The sequence below is a fragment of the Staurois parvus genome, unplaced genomic scaffold (genome assembly GCF_062004578.1).
Source record: "Staurois parvus isolate SC_StPar_1 unplaced genomic scaffold, SC_StPar_1.0 ptg001349l, whole genome shotgun sequence".
Taxonomy (NCBI): Eukaryota; Metazoa; Chordata; class Amphibia; order Anura; family Ranidae; genus Staurois; species Staurois parvus.
The window spans coordinates 2,708,089-2,727,420 of record NW_028319145.1 but is presented as its reverse complement, the minus strand read 5'-3'; the positions used below and the strand labels follow the sequence as shown (position 1 = coordinate 2,727,420).

General features: G+C 43.8%; 1 protein-coding gene across 4 annotated transcripts in view; it reads left to right on the top strand.

Moving 5' to 3' along the window:
* Positions 1-2,255: 2,255 nt before the first annotated feature.
* LAMA5 (laminin subunit alpha 5) overlaps positions 2,256-19,332 on the top strand; it is a 215,966-nt gene continuing 198,889 nt past the window's right edge. For all 4 annotated transcript variants that reach the window (XM_089661526.1, XM_089661525.1, XM_089661524.1 and 1 more), the window contains exons 1-2: positions 2,256-2,565; positions 9,185-9,337. In XM_089661526.1, coding sequence (XP_089517652.1) covers positions 2,314-2,565; positions 9,185-9,337 — 405 coding nt within the window. In that variant the 5' untranslated portion in view covers positions 2,256-2,313. The remainder of the gene's footprint in view (positions 2,566-9,184; positions 9,338-19,332) is intronic.

Sequence of the window (19,332 nt, the reverse complement as noted above, 5' to 3'; positions counted from 1 at the left end):
TGATGTGAATGTACAATATACATGTAAAGCGCTGCGTACATTGATGGCGCTATATAAGTACCTTAAATAAATAAATAAATCTCTTCCATGTAGCACACTCCATGTCCTTCGGGAACTACTCCTTCTGCATTGTTAAAGCAGGAAGAAGAAGCGTTAGGTTTCTCCCTTCCTGTCCTCCACCCATCATCTTCACCCCTAATCACCGATGCTGCCGCTGGCTCTAATTGGCCCATCAGAACTTGGATAAGCGGATCTACACAGTGCTGGGCTTCCTGATCTTCACAGTGCTGGGCTTCCTGACCCAGGGTGTGCAAGAGCATAATTATTGAACAATAAATGACGTTAACTGGGCCTCACTGGTGACAGCTGGAGAGGGACACATGCAGATGTTGCCCATAGTCCTGCAGTTGGCCTGCACAGATTGAAGGGGTTACTGGGTGGAAAATATTATTTATTTATTTTAGGTACTTATATAGCGCCGTCAATTTACGCAGCGCTTTACATATATATTGTACATTCACATCAGTCCCTAACCCTCAAGGGGTGTACAATCTAAGGTCCCTAACTCACATTCATACATACACTAACTAGGGCCAATGTAGACAGGATCCAATTAACCTACCAGCATGTCTTTGGAGAGTGGGAGGAAACCGGAGTACCTGGAGGAAACCCACGCAGGCACAGGGAGAACATGCAAACTCCAAGCAGGTGGTGCTGTGGTTGGAATTTGAACCAACGACCCTGGAAGTGCTAACCATTTAAAAAAGCAAACTGATTGCGTTAGACAACATTCAGTTATGAAGACGCATCCTACCTATGTCTGCAAGGACAGCTCTGCCCTAAGCAGGAATGCTCTGCTCCCATGAGTGTCTGTCTTTAGGTATTGGAGGGGGGCAGGGAAGGTGTGGCATCATAAGAAAGGCTGGCTTGGGAGACTGTCATGTAAACTACACAGGTGCCAATGTAGTATGACTGGAGGTCATGTCTCTTAGATTGTAAGCTCCCAGGATCAGGGCCCTCCTAGCCCTCTTGTATTGAACTGTATTGTTGCTGTTTTGTCTCCCGTTATATTGTAAAGCGCTGAGCAAACTGTTGGCGCCATAAATCCTGTATCCTAGATTGTAAGCTCGAAAGAGCAGGGCCCTCGAACCCCTCGCGTAGTGTATTGTTACTGTCTTGTCTCATGTTCTGTCCCCCTCGCTACTGTACAGCGCTGAGCATACCCTTTGGCACTCTATAAATATTGTATAATATAATAATAATAATAATAATAATAATAATAATAATAATAATAATGTCAGGATCAGGCTCATGCACACTCATGCTAAGTGGGTTACAGTATAAAATGACAGCAGTCTCTAGCAGTTTCTTGTCCCTGATCCTCCTGTTTCTTGCGGTTTCTTTTTTTCATTTTGTTTCTTCTTTGCAGTATTCTAAAGCTTTTGGCAGGCTCCTTTATCTAAAGTCTCGTACGCACGTTAAGAATATTGGACAAATGATCGTTTGTTTTTTGTTTTTTTTGCAAGCTAGTCTCATGTCCAGGGGTGGACTGACCATTTGGAAACTCGGGCACTGCCCGAGGGCCCGGGGTCAGTAGGGGGCCCCATGAGATGCCCAGAGCACTGCCCTGGTATATATGTGTATATTTGTGTATGTATGTATATATATATATATGTGTGTGTGTGTGTGTGTGTGTATGTATATATGTGTGTATATATGTATGTGTGTATATATATATATATATATATATATATATATATGTGTATATATATATGTGTATGTATAATATATATATAATTTTTTTCTACGAAAGGAATATGTCAGTTAATAAAAAAGAATATATATATATATTTTTTTTTTAATAAAAAAAAAGGAGTTATAGTATATATATATATATATATATATATATATATATATATATATATATATATATATATTACTGCTAGTACTGATGATGTTGTTTGTACACAGTGCTCCCTTTCCTAGAACAAACCCTGAATACTTGTGTGGACACATGGACATGGTATGTAGAGAAGTGATGATCAGACAACAGTGGTGCAGTAATACACAGAGCACAGACATAGCAGCACACCGATATCTGTGTCCATGGATGAACTGGGGTGAGATGCTGGGAAGTGGCAGAGCCCAGCAGAGGGCAGTGGGTGTATCTGATGCCCCCAGCAGTGGTGAGAGCCCTGGGGCAGGTCTGAGTGTTGCCCCGCCCCCTCCTCCCTGTCTGTGGCTCAGTGTGGAAGCAGCAGCAGCTCAGCAGTGATCCCTGTGATCCCTCTCTCTGTCTCTCGCCCCGGGAGGATGGCATTGCCCGGACCTGACCACTGCCTGCTCCTCCTCTGCCTGCTCTGCAGGGCGATCAGCACCCAGGAGCTGCCCACTAATGGAGTCAATGGCTTCAGCCTGCACCCTCCTTACTTCAACCTGGCAGAAGGCACCAAGATCTCCGCTACAGCCACCTGCGGGGAGGGCGAGGATGGCAGACCTGTGGAGGACCTCTACTGCAAGCTAGTGGGGGGCCCTGTCTTGGGGGACCCCAGCCAGACCATCCAGGTACTGTAAGCTGGGCACACAAGGGGTTAAAGCTGGGGCTTTGTTTACACGATGCTACATTGTATCTCTTTTCCCCCTGCTGTCCGATCATTGTTACTTTGTATCCAACTTAGCTGATGTTTCACTTTCACTAGTCTAGAGAGTACTTGGAAGGGGATGGGTGGCTCTCTTTGATCAGATCCCTAAGGGACTGCTTGTTAACCCCAGGGGCGGACTGACAACTCATGGGGCCCCCGGGCAATAGGGGATCATGGGGCCCCTGTGTCCTTGCCCAAACTCAAAAAAGCCTATGAAAAAGGTACCAGAGGCATCTCATGGGGCCCCCTACTGACCCCGGGCCCTCGGGCATTGCCCGAGTTTCCAAATGGTCAGTCCGCCCCTGGTTAACCCTTTGAGCTTTGGAGGGGGGGGGGGGGCTGGCTTCCACAATGGCACAGACCAGGGATCTGGGCACTTGTCATTTATGGTCAGTGTCAAATGTAAACTTCCCATGTGAAACACCTGCAACAAATGTCAGAGTCCCTGCTTTGTAAACAGCCCCCTTAATCTGCCCATACACCATACAATCCCATTGTACAATCTCTGTACAATCCCCTCTAGCATATGAAGACAAACCTGATCAGTACTTGTAGCTGGTCTCTTCCTCACACTGATTCCTCACAGTCTCAAGCCAAGCAGGCTCTTCTACTCAGAAGTTTGATGGTAGACCAAAATATAGTGTATGGCCAGCCTTAGCACCCCCCCCCCTTCCCCAGTCACACTTGAGCAATTTCTCCTGCTGTCGCACTGGCATGCCCAACAATGGAAATCACATTATTGTCTATGGTGCCTGTTCACATTAATGCAATGCAAGGCAGTGGGGGGTTTTTTTTGGTGCAGGTGCTTCTTATGGTGCATCCAGGCGTGGACTGACCATTTGGAAACTCGGGCAATGCCCGAGGGCCCGGGGTCAGTAGGGGGCCCCATGAGATGCCCCTGGTACCTTTTTCATAGGCTTTTTTGAGTTTGGGCAAGGACACAGGGGCCCCATGATCCCCTATTGCCCGGGGGCCCCATGAGTTGTTAGTCCGCCCCTGGGTGCAGCGCTTTTTTTTTTTTTTTTACCCCATAGATTTAAATAGGAGCACATGGAAAACTCATGTAAAATTATTATTATACAGGATTTATATATTATTATTACACAGGATTTATATATTATTATTATACAGGATTTATATATTATTATTATTATACAGGATTTATATATTATTATTATTATTATACAGGATTTATATATTATTATTATACAGGATTTATATATTATTATTATTATACAGGATTTATATATTATTATTATACAGGATTTATATATTATTATTATTATTATTATACAGGATTTATATATTATTATTATACAGGATTTATATATTATTATTATTATTATTATTACACAGGATTTATATATTATTATTATTATTATTATTATACAGGATTTATATATTATTATTATTATTATACAGGATTTATATATTATTATTATTATTATTATACAGGATTTATATATTATTATTATACAGGATTTATATATTATTATTATACAGGATTTATATCGCGCCAACAGTTTGCCCAGCGCTTTACAATATAACGGAGACAATACAGCAACAATACAGTTCAATACAAGAGGGTTAGGAGGGCCCTGATCCTTGGAGCTTACAATCTAGGAAGGAGGAGCTAATGGTACAAAAGTTAGTAACTGTAGGGGGAGTAGAAGATCCCATTATGCACATGCAATTTTAGTGAATTTTTGGTCAACTCCTCCTACAAAAAACCACGAAGCATAAAAGTGCATCAAAAACACATGCAAAAATTAGCAAAAACGCACTGGAAAAAACGCATGATTACGCAGCAGCACTAGTGTGGTCCTAGGCTTTAGTGTAGACATGGCTTGTAAGAACTCACAGATTCAATGTATGTGTGTGCAGAAGGTTTAGGAGGTTCTAAGAGCTGAGGATGTGTTGTAATTGTTGGAGGAGAGATTTTACTGCGCACAGCTGACTTCCTGTCAAGGTTTCCTATGGATGGAAGCTGTGATAAGACCTTTAGAGAAGGGTGAAGTAGACCAGTTAGCTGTTGACTGTAAACACAGACAGTATGTAGACCTGTGTACAGGGACAGAATTTCTGCTTTCATATAAATGGATGCTATTGGTAGATCTTTGATTTTAAATGTACTTACACTTTTGCGGATATTAGCTCCACTTTTTGGTTTTCAATCACTTTTGATGTTTTGACCGCTTTGTAACATAAGAATAATCTTCAGTTAAGAGGAAAACTTCTTACACGTAGTTGTGTCCTGAGGCCGGAGTCAGGTGTGTACTTTGGGGTTCCATTTACACTTTGTGGCACATTAACACATCAGGGCTCTGATGAAGGGAGTTCGTCTCCCGAAACACGTTAGCATACCTTACTAAGGGTGTGTCGTCACTTTGGACTGTTATTATGGACTTTTCTTGTCTGTTTTTATCCCCCTTTGGTTTGTGAGTATGCATTTTTATGCTTTATAATAAATTCTTGGTTTACTACATTAATGTACGAAGAGAGTGTGCCCTGTTTTGCTTTTGTTCACGCCAGGGGCGGACTGACAACTCATGGGGCCCCCGGGCAATAGGGGATCATGGGGCCCCTGTGTCCTTGCCCAAACTCAAAACACACCCCAAAAAGCCTATGAAAAAGGTACCAGGGGCATCTCATGGGGCCCCTTACTGACCTCGGGCCCTCGGGCAGTGCCCGAGTTTCCAAATGGTCAGTCCGCCCCTGGTTCACGCGCATTAACGCATGTTAAGACACAGGTTTATGTGCAGTGCCTTTCAAAATGAATGAGTTGGCAACGTACCCTAATGGGCTAAAAATTGTACTAGACTTTTTTTTTTCATAATACGACACACTAGTTTGCATTGCTATGTATGTGCATTGCCTTAGGCCTCATAAATATAGCCCTTCGAGGCTGTATGATGCAAAATTGAGGCATATCCCCACCGCTGATCCATCTGATTGCAGGGTTGGGACAGTCCTGTGCAGGGGCGGACTGACAACTCATGGGGCCCCTGGGCAATAGGGGATCATGGGGCCCCTGTGTCCTTGCCCAAACTCAAAACACACCCAAAAAAAGCCTATAAAAAGGTACCAGGGAGATTTCACGGGGCCCCCATTTGACCCTGGGCCCTTGGGCAGTGCCCGAGTGCTCGAATGGTCAGTCCGCCCCTGGTCCTGTGTAATTGTTACATCACCCAAATGGATCAAATTCATCATGGGTCCTTGGCTCATTGACTGCAGTGGGTAGCGGTAAAGTCTCCAGCCTTCTAGTCAGGTGCACTGTAGCCACTAGTACATCAGCACCATGAGGATGGCCATCACTGACAGAACACATAGCATTTTGGCTGTTGGTGGTGGCTTGCACTCTATCCAATCGAAAATGGCACAAGCATATATTCCTGCGCTGGAAGATCGACTCCGAAAAAGGCTAGAACCACTTGTGGGATGCCTTAAAAATGCAAGCCTTGCTGCCCTCAACGGACCAGGGAAATCCAAATGTACTGCATGCAAAGAAACAAACAGAGGGGCACAGGCCTAGTGCATTACCTTAAAAAAACGACTTTTTAGTTAGTCTCTACCAATTGAGGAGGTCGATCATCCAGAAGGCAACCTAGGCAGGAGACTAGGCCCAATGGACATCCATAGGTCCCAGCTGTAGCCTTCATGATTATGCAGTAAACCAGGTGGATAGCACAATTGGTCAATGGACTTGTAGGCATTTGGGGTTTGATGGGGTCATGCTAGTACAGACGATGCAAATGCGGCAGGTTGGCTGTGCCATTGCAATTCTTATCAATGTCATTTGAAGGAATAGGGTTGGGGAGGAGGCAAAGCTGCTACCTCGACTAGGTAGAAGGAAATCATCTCTGGCCAATTGGTTAGAGTGCATGCCAAGAAACATGAATGATATCCATGATGGGATTCCTAGACCTCCAACTGGCAAAACGTTGCATTTTGACCCTTTTCAAAAACCGCACTGGGTGAAAACGTGGAGATGCGAACCTGTCCCATAGGAAATCATGTTAAATGGACTGTACTGCGTTTCTGCAGAAAGCTGCAGAAAATGCTTAGGTGTGAACCCAGGGTTAGCCTTACTGGCTGATACTTGGCCTTTATATGGGTGGTTGAGCAGAAGCAGGGGCGGACTGACCATTTGGAAACTTGGGCACTGCCCGAGGGCCCGAGGTCAGTAGGGGCCCCATGAGATGCCCCTGGTACCTTTTTCATAGGCTTTTTTTAGTTTGGGCAAGGACACAGGGGCCCCATGATCCCCTATTGCCCGGGGGCCCCATGAGTTGTCAGTCCACCCCTGGGCAGAAGTTTGCTTTTCTAACCAACAGAACACCATTTGAAGTGTTGGTGGCTAGTGTTAGGGTAATGTCACACAAGAGTTGTTCCTGATTTCATGCTGGACCACACTGTATTTTTAGCAGGCAATTCTCAATACCTGACCAGATCAAAGTGATTCCTGGTGGCTTTCATTATGAAATAAAGTTCACTGAAGTACAATGGCAATACAGAAAATACTTGTCCCGATATCAGCCTGATTGTGTAGTCTTTATTACACTCTAAACGATTTTATTTTTTTCAAAAGACTGGTTCTATGGATGATTGACCTACCAATCCGTGACTGATTTTGCCCTATGGCAGTGCAGAAGCAGCTATATTCATTTGATTGAACCCCTAGTTCTCATTGTAGAAATAGCAGCCCCTCCATTTACAAGTATTTGCAGAGCTGCAGATGTCGCCCCCATCGCCTTTTCATCCAAGTTGCCTTCACAGGGCCGTGTCCCAGAGTTTGGCTGAGCTTATATCTCACTAATTGCTGCATGGCTCCCTTATCAGAGCTGCCAGCGGCCCCTTTGAACTGTGAAACGTCTGACCTTGCTCTGAGAGCCATACAAGTACTTAAGAGCCCCCAGCAGGATGCAATGATGGTTTAATCAGGAGGGTAGGGCTGTAGAGCATTCATTTCCCATTGATAAACAATGAGATGCTAAAATTGCCCAAATACATACATTAATAAAAGACATTATTACCTGGGACACCTCATTTCATGATGCTACAGGATGGAGGCTAGGGAAGTTGGCCTGATGCATGTACTTTAATATTAATATTATTATACAGGATTTATATATTATTATTATACAGGATTTATATATTATTATATATTATTATACAGGATTTATATATTATTATACAGGATTTATATATTATTATTATACAGGATTTATATATTATATATTATTATTATACAGCATTTATATATTATTATATATTATTATTATACAGGATTTATATATTATTATTATACAGGATTTATATAGCGCCAACAGTTTGCGCAGTACAATTGCAATACATTTCAGTACAGAAGGAATATGAGAGCCCGGATCATGGAGCTTACAATCTAAAGGAAGAGGGAGGTGATACAAAAGGTGATAGCTGCGGGGGATGATCTGGTGGAGGTGATTCAAGTACAGTTCTTAGGTGGAGGTGTGGTAGGCTTCCCTGATTAAGTGAGTATTCATAGATCGGTTAAAGGCAGACAGGGTGGAGGCTGACCGGACATACTGTGGTAGGGAGTTCCAGAGGATGGGAGAGGCTCTGGAGAAGTCCTGGAGGCGAGCGTGGGAGGAGGTGATGAGGGAGCTAGAGAGGAAGATATCTTGGGAGGAGCGGAGTGGGCGATTTGGGCGGTATCTGCGGATGAGGTTGGCGATGTAGCTAGAGGCAGTGTTGTGGATGGCTTTGTAAGCTGTGGTTAGTATTTTGAATTTTATACGCTGGGTTAGTGGAAGCCAGTGAAGGGATTGGCAGAGAGGGGCAGTAGTCGCTGATTGGTTGGTAAGGTGTATGTAACTTGTGGTTAGGGGGGCCCTGTGTGATCCAGTCGATGAGCAATCTTTTACAATAATTTTTTTCTTTTTGCATACTCATGGACAGGGGCGGACTGACCATTTGGAAAGTCGGGCACTGCCCGAGGGCCCGGGGTCAGTAGGGGGCCCCATGAGATGCCCCTGGTACCTTTTTCATTGGCTTTTCTGAGTTTGGGCAAGGACACAGGGGCCCCATGATCCCCTATTGCCCGGGGGCCCCATGAGTTGTCAGTCCGCCCCTGCTCATGGATACCTATATTCTGATATCTATGACGCCTATACTTTAAAACCTGATGGGTGCTGAGATCTCTAGATGTCCATATGCATGTTCAAGCACTGGTGCATATCCACGTACAGCCATTGATTTCTAAAGGCATCTCTACACATCACTTGTGGTTCTCAGGCAGGGAAATGCACTGGAATCTAGCGTCATATGGCCTAAAGAGTCTAATCTGCCAGGTTCTTTGTCTGAACGCACATTGTCATTAAAGTGACATATGTTTTAAAAATTATCTTGATTGCAATCAAATCAGACTCAACCCTAATATTCTGTTGCAATTTTCAGCATTTATTTGTAGTATTAAAACATTGCACATTTAAAGGGCAGCTACTGTTATGTTTTTTTTGCTGATGTCCTGATTACTTTAGTGACTGTCTTGGTTTCGATTTCAGGGGCAGTACTGTGACATCTGTCTAGCTACCGGAGGAGAGAGAGCACATCCTATCACGAATGCTATCGATGGCACGGAAAGATGGTGGCAGAGCCCTCCCTTGTCCAGAGGACTGGAGTTCAACCAAGTCAATGTCACGCTGGATCTGGGGCAGGTGTGTGTCACTTTTTTTCTAGAGTATTATGTGGAAGTACATCAACTTTGTCATATAATGGTGGAAGCCATGTTTAGCTGTTACATTTGTTTATTGGATCCTAGAATGCAATTACAGGGGTTGCAGATGGAACAACTGCTAGCACACTCGTGAGGTCAGAGGACCCAACCATAACTCTGCTCCTCTCTTATCCACCAGCAGTGTCCACAGATTATATTCTATAGAGCAGCTTTTCTCAACCAGGGTGCCCAGGCATCCTGGGGTGCCTTGAGGTTTCTTCAGGGGTGCCTTGGCAAAATGTCTAAAAGTTGCACAAAACTTATATACAAGCCAGCTGGTGGAAGAAGCCTGACTTTTAGTTACACAAAGCCACAGGTTTTCATTGTGCGCCATTACGACCTTCTAGCCTCCGGCGTCCTGACAACCGATGACATCATTAGTTGCTAACGAGGATGTCAGTTACCTGCACAGCATCCTTGTTTGTCCCTCTCCTGCCCCTCTCCATCAGTTCTGGGGTCACATTAGCTGAGTGATGGAGAAAAACTGAGGGAGAAGAGAAACATTGGAATACTAGTCAGTGCCAGTGTGTAAAAGTGTATTTGATTTGGAAGAATAAATCGCCTCTAGTGTTGGGTGTCCTACATGTGTGGATGTTGCTGCATTATATAAAACTATTAGAACAGTTTTTTACATTTTAGAATGGGGTGCCTCAAGTCTGTCCATAATTTTAGAGGGTGCCTTGGGACTGTCCATAATTTTAGAGGGTGCCTCAAGACTGTCCATAATTTTAGAGGGTACCTCGGGACTGTCCATAATTTTAGAGAGCGCCTTGGGACTGTCCATAATTTTAGAGGGTACTCGGGACTGTCCATAATTTTAGAGGGTGCCTCGGGACTGTCCATAATTTTAGAGGGTGCCTCGGGGCTGTCCATAATTTTAGAGGGTGCCTCGGGACTGTCCATAATTTTAGAGGGTGCATCGGGACTGTCCATAATTTTAGAGGGTGCCTCGGGACTGTCCATAATTTTAGAGGGTGCCTCGGGACTGTCCATAATTTTAGAGGGTGCCTCGGGACTGTCCATAATTTTAGAGAGCGCCTCGGGACTGTCCATAATTTTAGAGGGTACTCGGGACTGTCCATAATTTTAGAGGGTGCCTCGGGACTGTCCATAATTTTAAAAGGTGCCTCGGGACTGCCCATAATTTTAGAGGGTGCCTCGGGACTGTCCATAATTTTAGAGGGTGCCTCGGGACTGCCCATAATTTTAGAAGGTACCTCGGGACTGTCCATAATTTTAGAGGGTGCCTCGGGACTGCCCATAATTTTAAAAGGTGCCTCGGGACTGCCCATAATTTTAGAAGGTACCTCGGGACTGCCCATAATTTTAGAGGGTGCCTCGGGACTGCCCATAATTTTAGAGGGTGCCTCGGGACTGTTAATAATTTTAAAAGGTGTCTCGGGACTGTCCATAATTTTAGAGGGTGCCTCGGGACTGCCCATAATTTTAAAAGGTGCCTCGGGACTGCCCATAATTTTAGAAGGTACCTCGGGACTGCCCATAATTTTAGAGGGTGCCTCGGGACTGCCCATAATTTTAGAGGGTGCCTCGGGACTGTTAATAATTTTAAAAGGTGTCTCGGGACTGTCCATAATTTTAGAGGGTGCCTCGGGACTGCCCATAATTTTAAAAGGTGCCTCGGGACTGCCCATAATTTTAGAAGGTACCTCGGGACTGCCCATAATTTTAGAGGGTGCCTCGGGACTGCCCATAATTTTAGAGGGTGCCTCGGGACTGTTAATAATTTTAAAAGGTGTCTCGGGACTGTCCATAATTTTAGAGGGTTCCTTGAAATTGTCTAATATTTTAAAGGATGCCTGGACTGAAAAAAGGTTGAGAAACACTGCTGTAGAGAATAAAGCAACTAGTGCTTGTTTCATCTGATCTGTTACAACTCTGAGTACAGGCGTATACAGATTTAAGAAGGAGAAATTGTAACTCCTATCTAATTTTGAGGCCTGGTTCACACTGGTGCGATTGTCAGATGCGACTTGAGTTGCACAGAATCTCACATTATTTTCAATGGTGCTTGTTCACATTAGTTATGGAAAGGTTCCTGTACTACTTTGGTGCGTGTCCAGCACAGGGGTGGATTGACAACTCATGGGGCCCCCAGGCAATAGGGGATCATGGGGCCCGTATCCTTGCCCAAACTCAAAAAAGCCTATGAAAAAGGTACCAGGGGCATCTCATGGGGCCCCCTACTGACCCCGGGCCCTCGGGCAGTGCCCGAGTTTCCAAATGGTCAGTCCGCCACTGGTCCAACATGATTTTGGCCCCATAGAATATGCAAACTGCTATCAAAGTAGCATCGAAGTTGCACTACATAATCCCAATGAAAGTCGGGTCAAAATCTGATCGGCTCAGTGTGAACCTAAAAAGTGACTGTCAAACAAACTTGTATGGGTGCCCCTGATTTTGTTTTTGTAACAGTCTTTTATTAGATCCTCGCCTTGCTGGAATTGCCTGAGTGTAAATTGGCACGGCAAAAATAAAGAGTTAGTTTGATTCCTTTTTGCAAATGAAACATTGGGTCTCGGGAATAAGTGGAACTTACTGAACTGCAAATTGTTCTTTGTTGATATGTAGTACATGAAAGGAAGAATGTAATTGGTTGTCAGGGCGGCACAGACAGTTCTTTCAGTTTCAGTCATGCGTCTACAATTACATTTTTCTGCTTGATGCTGGTTAAAGGAACTTGTTGTCACATTGTCTTCAGTTTTCAGTTGATAAAAGTTTTACCATGATATTAATGGAAAAATATGTGAGAACTGATAGTTCACTAACTGGTTTCTGCTAATAGTCTTTGTAAGGAAGCAATGAAGACCTCTTTATGGAGCTGTTGCTAGTGGTCTGCTTGGAGTTTGTGTTTTGGCCTTCTAACATCCACCCATACATAAAATATCAGTCTGCTGTGGACCTGGTTTCATTGCAGTCTTGTCTTTATATGGAGCATTGTTCCAAGGGCTGAGCTTGTCCTCTTGTTGGTGGTTAAACTGCTGGTGGCCTCTAATATTGTGATTCCTCTAGTCTGGCTGTGCTGGAGGAGGAGGGGATGGTGCATTTAATTGTATTTTATTGTGTCTGTGGAGCCCCTCCCCCAACACACACATTTCAGGACACAGTGACAACGGAGCAGTACTCTGGGAACAAACTGACACTCTGCTCCGAAGTGCCAAATGGTAGGCTCTCCTACATATTGCAAGCTGCAGCATTCCTGGCCTTGAGGAACTTTAATGCCCAATAGCCCAAGTTGTCTGTCTATGCTAGTCTCCATGGATGCACTTTACTTTAGAAATTAAACTATTCTTTGAAATGCCGGGAACTGGGTGGTTGTTTCACATGCTGACTAGATTTAGGGAAGTGATGGCAAGGTGATAAAGGGGGGAAATGCTCTCCTGGATTACTCTGAAGGACCTACTTCAATGCTATTGACTTCTATATTATAGGCAATATTCCAGAGACTGACCTTATAGTGCCTAGACATTGCTTCTGCCAGCTCTTACCCACATACACGTCACATAGTTATCTTCTTCTTGAAGGAACATCAGGCTTCCCGAGCAGGGGCGAACTGATAACTCATGGGGCCCCCGGGCAATAGGGGATCATGGGGCCCCTGTGTCCTTGCCCAAACTCAAAAAAGCCTATGAAAAAGATACCAGGGGCATCTCATGGGGCCCCCTACTGACCCCGGGCTCTCGGGCAGTGCCCGAGTTTCCAAATGGTCAGTCTGCCCCTGTTCCCGAGCATAAGATCCAGCCGCATGAGACATCTTTTTGGATAAGGTTTGCTCAATCAGCAGCAGCAAGGTTAGCTATCCACGGTGATGGCCAATCTGACATTTGTGGTGTTGACCTTCCATATAGATCAGGGGATAATGGAAATAAATAGGAACTGCACATATCCCTGAGCATGGTCTCAAACGATAACACCTTCTTACAGACTTTTGCACCCTCCAAATAGATATGTCCTAGATTGTAAGCTCGAAAGAGCAGGGCCCTCGAATCCCTCGTGTATTGTATTGTTACTGTCTCATCTCATGTTCTGTCCCCCTTGCTACTATACAGCACTGAGCATACCCTTTGGCGCTATATAAATACTGTATAATAATAATAATATGTCTCAACTGTGGAAGTTAGTGGCAGCCATTTCCACTTAGTATGGAACAGAAGGACTTTACCTATACACCCCAATATGACACATTCAACACATAAATATCACAAAATCCGCTCTCGTTAACAATTACTAACATGCAAATGTATGTAAAACACATCCACCAACCATTCTGTACTCAGATGAAAAAAGGAAATATATTGTTATAAGGATGAAAATCTACTGAGATTTAAATGGTCTAATTTTGTAGATATTGGACCCCTTGGGTCAGTTAGTTAGGTCAGGGGAGACCTCGGTAATGGCAGTCTATGCAATACACAGAAATTCTTAATATTTTTGTATTTTGTTGTGTTCTAACTTGTTTAACACCGCGACCAGCCGATGGTCTATTGTCATTTTGCCATCTATTTCATATGTACCTTATTTGTTGATGGAAAACCTAATAAACATTGCAAACAGAAAAAGTAGGCTCCTTTCAGACTGATGGTGTCTATGTCCTTGAAGATAATCCCAGCACTAATGATGTAAAATGACTAATTCTAGTTGACATTTTTCAGTTTATTGCAATCTTGAATGCATGATTATAATCCAGTGTGGGAAAAATGCTAAATCACAATGTTGATACATTCCCTGGATGGTTGTAATGGGGAAATAATGTTTCCAAGTGAAGAATGTATAGAACAGGCAGAACGTCAAGGTTATATGGGCTGGCCATTCACTTTTCATTGAAAGTGGAAACATTTTTGTTTCACACAACAAACTTCTGAATTTTTGCAGATGCTTTAAAGTTAAAGCCAAAACTGTTTTTAGTTTTGGCGCCAGTAGGGAATTGCTAAAACATCACAATTCCAGTCATTTTTTTGGTGTCCTATTGAGCGATTTTTGCTTCCACTCCCGGACACATTGTAGTGAGATTAAATCTCCCCAAATTACAGGAAATCTCCTGTTAGTCAATTGTCACCTGAACAGATGTCCCCATGGGAAGATTTCCTCTGTATCCTTGTGCCGGTGAAAACTATATCAATAAAGTTTTGTTTACATTAGCAACCGATGGCGTGCGCTGTGAAGGCATGCAGTTGCATGGCGCTTTCCAAGCAACCCCATTCACTTGAATGAGTTGCACTTGGAGGGCTCTACGCTTGCTGAAAGCAGCAGGGGTTATTATTCCTGCCACGGACACTGTCTCTGCAGCTAAAAGGGGAACAGTTGGGGGGGGGGCGCATAAAAATGTCGCTCAACCGCAGGGTTTTACCACCCCTCAACAACTAATATGAATGAGCCCTTACTCTATCCAAAATTAAAAATAAAGTTTTGGCTTTAGATAAAAGAGACTATATTATGGCTTTTTGAAAAAATGTTTTTACCAATTGGACAAAAGAGCTTTTTTTTGTTTTAAACATCATTTAGGGACCCTCCTTATAAATGATCTTGTTCCAAGTCTGCAAAAGCCCTGGTGTATAGCACAGCCACAACTACATAAATGAAGCCATATCAGCAGTGGGCATTTATCAGTTTGGTATATATTTGCTTTCATCAGTGCACAATATGGAACTTTAGCTTTCAATGTAGGGTTTGGGAAGCCATGATCTAGTGTAGAAGCTAGTGTGTGGTTCAGCATTCAGTTCAAGCCTCTGTTTTGGGTGGGCTGACACTTGAAGGCACCCCATCCCCATTCGGGAACTGCTAAAATGATGTGGTATCCCCAAACCTGTATCTCTTGTCCATCACCAGCCTCCAAAAATATTTGAATGAAGTATTGTTCATTTCCAGGTAGATGGATTCTGGTTGGTTGCTTTGCACTTTACTTTTAGTCTTACCAAGCTTGTTGCTGTGAAGTGTCCCTTTCATACTCTTGTTACCATGAAAGCTCTCTGTCCCTAAGATCTTTGCTGCAGTAAGGTAGATTGGGATGAAGAATGTCTTTGTTTCCTGTGCTACGGATATGTATGGAATTCCAGTTATCCTGGGATCAGTCTGTACCTGTGCAGTCTCTCGTACATCCGGAGAGCTTACAAGTTTTCCCCTTTTAACAAGACTTCTTGACATCTTTGATGGCACTTATGTCCCTATTAGTTTAACCCCTCGATGACTAAGCTCTTCATCAGACAGTTATTTATGGAGGTCTGTTTTATTATTAGTCCTCATGTACAGTGGATGTTTCTGATGCTGTTCTTAGGGGCGTTTGGAATTTTTTTTTCTGCCTCTAAATGCTCCTGCATGTTGGCCTATGTGTTCATGCACACATAGGTGTTTAGAGGAGTTTAGAGGCAGAAAAAAAATCTGACTGCCAGCGAATGCAGGAGCAGCAGCATTTTGGCAGAAAAAATGCTTGACTTGATGATTATTATTATTATTACTATAATACAAGATTTATATAGCGCCAACCAGGAGTGGACTGACAACTCATGGGGCCCCCGGGCAATAAGGGATCATGGGGCCCCTGTGTCCTCACCCACACTCAAACCACACCCAAAAAAGCCTATGAAAGGTACCAGGGGCATCTCATGGGGCCCCCTACTGACCCCAGGCCCTCGGGCAGTGCCCGTGTTCCCAAATGGTCAGTCCGCCCCTGGCGCCAACAGTTTGCGCATCGATTTACAATATAAGGGAGACAGTACAATTACATTTCAAATGAGCAAACGAAACCAGCACTCAAATCTTCATGCAGACTAAGATAACTGAAACTGTCATTTGTAGAAGTGCAGCCCTTAAAGATTGGGAAATCTTGACCAGGGGCGGACTGACAACTCATGGGGCCCCCGGGCAATAGGGGATCATGGGGCCCCTGTGTCCTTGCCCAAACTCAAAAAAGCCAATGAAAAATGTACCAGGGGCATCTCATGGGGCCCCCTACTGACCCTGGGCCCTCGGGCAGTGCCGTGTTTTCAACTGGTCAGTCTGCCCTTGGATAATATTCACATTTTAGGCTGGAATATTAGTGTTTTCTGAAAGCATGCTTCTAGTGACATAATCTAAGTAAGCTGCACTTCTACTGTAGGTGGACACAAGGGTTTAATGTGAACGTTATTCCTTTTAAGGCCTTGTTTATGCTTGCAGTCAGGGATCAGTAAAAATAGGTGGCTGAGCTGCGGTTTTCCTCCCTCCCTTAAGCTGCAGATACAGTTGGGCTGCTTGTACATGTGCCGCAACACAAATCATACCCACTGTCGCATTTGACCAGCAGTACCATCGCCAAATGTGGCCCATTCAAGTGAATGAGGCTACGCCGTAACTGCACTGCAGGAGTGTGCGATGCAGGGGCGGACTGACAACTCATGGGGCCCCCAGGCAATAGGGGATCATGGGGCCCCTATGTCCTTGCCCACACTCAAAAAAAGCCTATAAAAGGTACCAGGGGCATTTCATGGGGATCCCTACTGACCCCGGGCCCTTGGGCAGTGCCCAAGTTTTTGAATGGTCAGTCCGCCCCTTGTGCGATGTATGCAGTTGTGACTCGTTGGTGCGGGCTGTACAAGTTTCCAAATGGTCAGTACGCCCCTGATCTTGACACTGGTGAACAAAAGTAAAACAGGGTGCACTCTCTTCGTGCATTAACGTAGTAAACCAAGTATTTATTATAAAGCATAAAAATGAATACTCACAAACCAAAACCAAACCAAAGGGGGATAAAAACAGACAAGAAGAGTCCATAATAACAGTCCAAAGTGACGATAGACCCTTAGTAAGGTGAGCTAATGTGTTTCAGGAGACAAGCTCTGATGAAGGGAGTTTGTCTCCCGAAACGCGTTAACTTACCTTACTAAAGGTCTATCATCACTTTGGACTGTTATTATGGACTTGGTCTGTTTTTATCCCCCTTTGGTTTGTGAGTATGCATTTTTATGATTTAGAATAAATTCTTTGTTTACTACTTTAATGCACAAAGAGAGTGCGCCCTGTTTTGCTTTTGTTCTAAAATAAATTTCAGTACAGAAAGAATAAGAGGTCCTGGCTCATGGAGCTTACAATCTATAGGTGTGTAAACACGTCTAAATGCACATTTAGCACGGGAGTGTTAATTAATTTCAGTGGCCAGAATAAATGATTATTCTGGCAAATGAAGTGAATTATTGCCAAGTGCTTGATGCTTGAAAATGCGTTACATGCATGTACAAGCATCAAGCGTTTTGTCTGCCAAAACACTGCTGCCAGGCGGAAAAGCATCTAGGAGAGAGAGAGAGAGCACAAAAGTCCACTGTGCATGAGGACTTATGATGCAGAATTTATATTGCACCAATAGTTTGTGTAGTGCTTTACAAAATAAAGGGAGACAGTACAGTTACAATACAATTTGATACAGGGGCGTTTGAAGGACCCTGCTCGAGAGAGCTAACAATCTTAAAATTTTATCCAAAATTTGGTAGCGATAGATCGGTGGTCTCAACACTGTGGCCTTGGGACCAGATGTGGCCCTTTGCTTGCCTTTATCCAGCCCTTGAGGCATTATTTCTGCCACTGACACCAACAATGGGGTGTAATTCCTGCCACTGACACCAACAATGAGGCATAATTCCTTCCACCGACAACAAAAATGGGGCAGTATTCTCCCACTGACACCCACTAATTATCTCCCTAATACCAAAAATTGAGCATTGTTTACTCCCACTGGGCACAGTCCAGCCCCGCTAAAGTCTGAAGGACAGTAAACTGGCCCTTTTTTTAGAAAATTTGGAGACCCCTGCTATAGTTGAATATATTTTCTTGTGAAATGCACAATGGAAAATAGACCGCTCCAGGTGAGTGAAAGAATGCACAGCCCCTCCACACATCAATTGGTGTCGGCCCAATCCGTGATCGTAGACACTTGTAGAAAATAGGAAGAAGGCAGGTCCCACTTCAAGGATGTAGTGGATAAAAAATGTTTATTGGAATCTTCTAAAGGTAAATAAAACAGACAATGCAGCTCCCAAAAAGGACACAAAACAGTAAAAGCGTTTCACACGACAATGTGCTTAAAGCGGAGTTCCACCCAAAAGAGCAAGTTCCACTTTAAAGATTGGTAAGGATTGGCACCTTTGGGGAGCGGGGGTGGGTCAGGGAACCCAAATTTGCACCCCTGTTTAGGCTTCTCAAGCATTTTGGCACTCATTGACTCCATTGGCCAGAATATGAATTTATTCTGGCCACTGGAATGAATGAACACTCAAGCACAGGAGGGGGCGGAGACCAGACCAGTCACCCTGTACAAGGAGAGAGTGCAGCAGTGAGCGGTCTTTATTACAGGAAGCTGCACAGAGGGAAAGTCACACGGGATTACTGCCCCCCCCCCTCGCTTTGACTGCATCTTATCTCTAGCCTCCTTTTTTCTTTTTTTTTTTTCTTTTCTTTCATCTCTTCTAACATTCTGCTAACTTTGTGAGTAGTACTGCTTAGACCTTGAAGAAGGGGACATTCCCCGAAAGCTTGTCCTCAAAATTGTATGTTAGTGCCAACAAAAAAAGTATCACGGACAGTACTCAATTGTTTCTGTCGCAAATGCACTAATACGGCTACAATCAACTCAGACGAGGTTACACACATTTAGGAACATTCAGCGGTTTTGCTGCCCAAAAGCTCCTCCCCTGAACATGCTGTTGGTGTGTTTTTTTTCCCTTTTGGATTCTAAACCCTCCACTTCTAATATGCCTGTAAATGCCTATATGTGCATGTCCGCTTAGGTGTGCGTCTTACAGGCTAAAGTCAAACGCCTGCATAAGTGGCATGTTTTATGTCCCATGTGCATAAAGCCTTAGAAGAAAGTCTTACATAAAAGTTATTTAATAAAGAAGACAAAAATGCATTAGGTGACATTAACTTAATTACAATTCATCTCCCGCCTATTTG